Source organism: Ruditapes philippinarum, unplaced genomic scaffold (assembly GCF_026571515.1).
Source record: "Ruditapes philippinarum isolate M1 unplaced genomic scaffold, ASM2657151v2 ctg4378_1_1_1_1, whole genome shotgun sequence".
In the NCBI taxonomy this organism is placed as follows: domain Eukaryota; kingdom Metazoa; phylum Mollusca; class Bivalvia; order Venerida; family Veneridae; genus Ruditapes; species Ruditapes philippinarum.
Genome location: NW_026855308.1, coordinates 195,358 through 201,529, shown reverse-complemented (window position 1 = coordinate 201,529; position 6,172 = coordinate 195,358). Strand labels below are relative to the sequence as shown.

Sequence of the window (6,172 nt, the reverse complement as noted above, 5' to 3'; positions counted from 1 at the left end):
GATTTTCTATAAATAATTATAAAGGAAATGTGTTTAAACGAAATGAACAGTTTTTAATCTTATTCGTCGGACTGTTTGAAAAAAAAAAATGGGGATATAAAACTCTGTATATTTCTACGTTTTTAAACGTATTTGTTGTCGTAATATTTGGGACTGTTTCAAGTCAAACTTATGAAAATGCTACACGTTTAAGATCGGATCTTTTAGCAAACTACCATAAAGATGTACGACCGATAAATAATCAATGGATGTGGTAAATGTAAATGTAACGCTTGATCTGTTCGGATACCTGAAATCGACGACGTAAGGGGTGTGATCACTATAACAGTTGCAACTCAATGTGTATGGATAGATGAACGGATGCAATGGGATCCTGCTGATTATGGGGGCATTTCTAAAATTCTTATTTTAACAAGTGAAGCCTGGACTCCTTCTATTTCACTTGGAACGCCTGTTGAATTTGCTACAATGGGCTCGGTTAATAATCATGTAATCTTCTTTCCAAGCGGGTTCGCACTGTTTTATCCAGGCGCTGTTTTGAAAAGTGCATGTGGATTTAATATGAAATTTTGGCCTTTCGATAAACAGATATGTGATGTCGGATTTTATCCTTTAGATTATACAACGGACCAACTATTATTTACGATTAATGATGGGGTAAGAACTAAGTCATTCACTCCAAACGCTGAATGGGTTCTTGAAGATACATCATATTACACTATAAACACGGCTGCATATTCAAATGCAAAATTTCGGTTTAAACTGAAACGGCAATCACTCTTTTATGTTCTAACCATTATTTTACCGATCAATGGTATCGCCGGACTTACCTGCCTCGTTTTTCTTTTACCTAGCGAGTCTGGTGAACGCGTCAGCTATGCAATTACGATAATGTTATCCTTAGCAGTTTTCTTGACTGTGGTTTCTGATGAAATGCCAAAGTCCTCGGAACCGATATCATTAATGTGTTGTTACATTCTAGCTGGAATATGTGTGAGTGTTATAGGAACCGTTTTGGCCATACTTAATCTAGCTGTGTATCACCGTAAGGAAAATGTTCTCAAGAGACCGTGGCATATTTCACTCGTTATGTTTTCAAACTGTACTAGAAATAACAAAGTGAGCGATGAACAAGACAGGGACAAGCGTATTCAGGACATTAAATACGGTAATTGCACCAACACATGATAAGACAAAAGCAACCAAGACACACATCATTAAAGTAAATGAGGCCGAGAATAAAGACGCTTATGGTCAAACAATAACGTGGCAAGATGTGAGTCTTGCCATTGATAAGCTTTTATTTTATGCAATGGTCTTTTTGACGTATATTCCATCCATTGGGTTCTTGATATATCTTGGTGCAGCCTCAGATTATCAAATGTGAAATAGATATTTTTTGTATATAATTGTATGTCTTTACAGACTATCTGTATGATATAAATACAGTTTTACAAGTACATTGTAATCTACTTAATTGGTATTTTGAATAATATGACTTTCTGAATAAGGGGATATTTATACGTGTAAATATATTTCTACAATAGAGTACATGCACTAGTTTATTCTTTAAAAAACTTTCAATCATAGTTTACGTAGCGTTATTTCAAGTAACCTTTTTTTCGTGCATTTTGAATGTTTCAATGCATGTTTCTACATGTACAACATTCAGAAGTTTGCTACATATTTATTTCATATGACAGGACTTGCATTTTGATATGAAAGCATTAATTGGAACGAACTATTTGTTGATTTTTCGCTTTTTGTTTTACAATATACCAACATTTTTTCGTGAATAAAACATTGTTTCAGCCTTAACAATCTTTTTGATCATAGAGATCAGTTTGCAGTTATGTAATAATAATGTCATTTATTGAACTGTTCTTCACGCCTTATTAGGTTATTTTTAATGCACCACTGTACACCAAACAATTAAGATTTATCTAAAACTGTCATATTTGTTTTAACTCTTTAAAATACTGAATAAAATATTTTTGAAACATATCAAACATTTTTATCTTAATCTTTTTAAAGACACTTTTGTACAAACTAATTGTTTTCTACTATAAAATGTCTACTTTTAAAAAGGGGGTACTAAGGCAAATAAATGATAAAAATATTAAAAAGATTTAATGTACTCAAATCACGCTTAAATGACATTTGTAAAGCCCAGCATGATTTTCTGTTTAAATTCTATATATTTTGAGTTTGAAGGTAAATATATATCTAGATACATTGAACAAAATCTAGACTCCGACAGAATCAATGAGTAGTTTTAAAACAACTATTGTGAAATCTTAACGCTCTAACCTGACCCACGAGGGTCGGGTTAGGAAACCACCATTTTATTCTTTATAAGACAAAAAGTTTTGTTCCTATGACTGCCTAATCTTTTTATATTGACGACATTTAAGGAATAATGAATGAAAAAATCATAACAAAGAAATAAACAATTTGCCCAGGTCTCTAGTGTTTTTTAATCTAACTATGCTGTATCATGCATTTATCGGATTTTACCATGTATTTTATTAATATTGATTAACACTTGATCAAATATTGCTTACATAAGTCAGCAGGAACTGCAGAAAATTTCAAATATTCTATTCACATCCTTTGTTGGAGAAACTGACACACGTTTTACTGGGGCATAATTGTGTTTATGGGTTAAAACGTTGTTTCGTACCCATCGTTACTGTATCATTCGAAAACGAAATATAGAATTAATTACAAAAGAATAAAAAAACACGTTTATTGTTGCTTTTGTCATAATATTTAAAATATTATTTACAAAGAATCTTAAATATCACGGACAATTATTTTACATTATTATATACTGAAATGCATGTGTTTAAATGCTTTTATTTCTTATAATCTTGTTTAGCAAACTTGTTTGACGGTTAAATCTGGATATATTTTATAATGTTACCAATTTATGATATGTACATTTAGAACCGATAATTGATTGATTAATTTAGTTTACAAGAAACCAGCAAAGTGTATTGATTAGCTTGAGGGAAAACAAGAACAAAAAATACCCATCTTAAATTCAATTATTTCGCTACGTCAAATATTATTAAACTAAATCAAATAATGAAAGAATCAATCAATTCATTAAACACTTAATTATCGTAATGTTTCTAACACGTGCCTAACACCACAAATAGTACTTCGTTTTCGTTTTTAAATGCGGAAAATACGAATTTCTGGTCAATAATATTTACATTTGCGTTAAGACAGCAGTGTACTGTTAGCATTTCTTTTCTAAAATTTTTGATGTACACAAAAAGGCTTTGTTTAGTTTATAGTAATGAATCTATTTTGTTTGCGTTGTATTGTTAAAAATTTATATGCGCAATAATAGCATTATTATAATTACCAATTTAGTCAAATATTAAATATTAAAACTATCGATTGTCTATAACATGGAATATGGTCAACCTTTTATGAACTGATATAACTTTAAAAATTGTTAAATAGTCCAAAAATCGTTTATATAACCCATTGGTAACAGTCCGTGCAGAAACTTCACTATCTAAGTTAAAGGAACGAAAGAAAGGAAAATGCAATATATATGCTTATGACTATTACAGTCACGTTTTGTTATGCAAAACAGATCGAGAAAACGAGGAATAAATCTCCTGTCAGAGCAATAAAAATGGTCAGCCGACGTTTGCCTCTACGTTAATATCTACAAATAAATATACTTATTTTAATTATTTATACGTGATTGAAATTAATTGATGAAGAAGTCGGGAAATTTCTTGAATTCGTCAATCCTCTTCAACAAATATCCCGTTACTGAAGATCAACACTGCTTAATTTAGTTCAATATTAGTTTGCATCAAAATACATTAAATTGGAAATGAATAGTTTAGAAACACATCAAAAATCGACGCATCATTAACGAACTCAAATGATTATTTTACACAGTGATGACTAAAAGATATTTTCAAATCATATATATTAAGTCTTTACCTTTTTGTAGGATTGTTTTAAAATTCCAATCGTTACACCTGTTGGTTTCATTTTCGAAATTACTCTATCACGGGTGTACTGTGTTAATGAGCTTCTTTAGAAAGGGCAACCATGACTTTTATTATAATACAGAAATAAAAGTTTTAAAGAATGTAAGATATTTTTCTACCCGCAGAAAGTATCAATAAATGTTTAATAACTTAAATAAAAGTAGCAAAATATAAACAAAGTAATATTTAGACTTCCATGTACAATACTTCTTCAAAATACCTGTACTTACTGCCCAAAAAACAACATGTGATTTGGGTTATTGTCCAGTGAGTTACTTTTTGGATACAATAGAATCACTCCAAATTTGAAAAGCTCTCAAAAAATGAAACTAAAAGCTTTTCTGAGACATAAAAGGCCCAGTAACAACGTAAAAAGATGATAATTAAAGTTGCAAAACGAATAAAGTCGTATGGCATTTGTATTACAAAGATCTTTGATAAGCAAGTAGAATCAGCAAACAATTAAAAAAAAAATATCTTCTGATATCGTCCCATTGCATTTAACATTTTTCATAAGAATAATAATCTAATGTTTAATTTCTTTCTTTTATTAGTTAAATATAAAATGTTGAATTAAATCGATATATATTGAAATCTTTTCGTAGACGTTATCATTATCATTACATTTCGTTTACTTTTGGAAATGTTGATTTGTGGAAACACTACCGTTATAAATCCCATTTAATACTACAAGCATGTGTCATTGATGACCAGGCAAGTCAAGCAGACAACAACTTAGTCTGGAATTTCCCCTTACACTATGTTATCTTTCCGTAGTAAATGTAGGCAGGGAACCAAACTAGAAGTAAATACAATACTAAATTGCATGATAGAAATAAAAACATACCAAAATATGATTTAATCATATATTTATTTTCGAAATTTAGAAATTTCGTTGATTCATAAAGGCACTAATCTGAAATTCGAAAAAGTATATCATGTTAAAAATTCATCGTTACGGTATAATATAATGATAATTCATACAATCGAAGATGTTAAATGTTTTTTTTTTTTTTAAAAAAAAAACGATAAAAGCTGAGAAAAACGTCAGAGTCTAAAAACAAAACCAGCAAATTCACCGGTTGTCTTATCATGAAAAATGCACAAAATATTATAACATATTTGATACATGCAAATTCAAGTGATACTAACTTATCGTTGCAAAAAAAATTTAGGTGTCAGGGGCTTGAAAATGCTGTTTTTTACGAAAATGGATACACTTTATATACAGAAAGAGCAAAAAGCCGGTGTTTTGTTGTACGGTAAGGAAAAACGCAGAACTTACTTTTTACATTTTAATTAAACATAAAAAAGTATATACGTGTATCATGATAATTAAGGTGATTAGAACGATTAATCACAAAAAGGGGGAACACATTTTTTATATACATTACATGTACATGTATCTGTATTTCTTTTCTTTTAGGTTGGAACGGGCAGCCGCCGAGTAAAAACACTTACGTTCTGTAAACAATTCTGTGTAGTTTCCTCACATGAATATTCAAAACGCCCCTGGCAGGATTCGAACCCACAGCGGTAAGAGGCAAATGGTATGAGTTCAACGAAATCAACAACTAGGCCTCAGATGCCCCAATTTTGTGATTTTGATATATATTTTATATAACTTTTTAAACAGTTACGCATATTTAAGGACATCCTTATTGATTGCCTGTAAATAAAAAACAATTGAAATATATATGTACTTTTGTCTCTCAATATGTTTTTTTCCGAAGTTTTGTTTGCAGAAAGAACCTGGAATGACAATTCATTGAATTTGTCTATGAATTTATTAAAACACTACAAATGATGAATCTGTTCACAAAGCTGGCAATAGCATAGCGAACGTTTATTTTGGAACTATCATTAACTGCAGTTCATTAAACGAAGTTCATTACCAAATCCGATTCAATGTCCTCTAATTTCAGCAAATTGTGCGTCGTAACGAGTTTTTGATCGATCCGACAAAACGCATCTCATATACATTCATATAGCTTTAACCAATCTTATAAGATTACCAAAGCTCTGTCAACAGTACATATCTTCTTTTTCTTAGTTTTGAAGCAAGTCAATTGAAAGTTTCATCACAAGTTTTGAGGAAGCAACAGACGGCGTGAGGCGAGATTAACACATAATTTATGTATTTTATA

At 30.4% G+C, this 6,172-nt stretch overlaps 1 protein-coding gene across 1 annotated transcript; it reads left to right on the top strand.

Annotated features, from left to right (window-relative positions):
• Positions 1 to 252: 252 nt before the first annotated feature.
• LOC132742875 (acetylcholine receptor subunit beta-type acr-3-like) lies at positions 253 to 1,972 on the top strand. Its single transcript, XM_060731376.1, has one exon. The coding sequence runs from the start codon at positions 361 to 363 to the stop codon at positions 1,186 to 1,188; it is 828 nt and encodes a 275-aa protein (XP_060587359.1). The 5' UTR covers positions 253 to 360; the 3' UTR covers positions 1,189 to 1,972.
• The last annotated feature ends 4,200 nt before the right edge of the window (positions 1,973 to 6,172 follow it).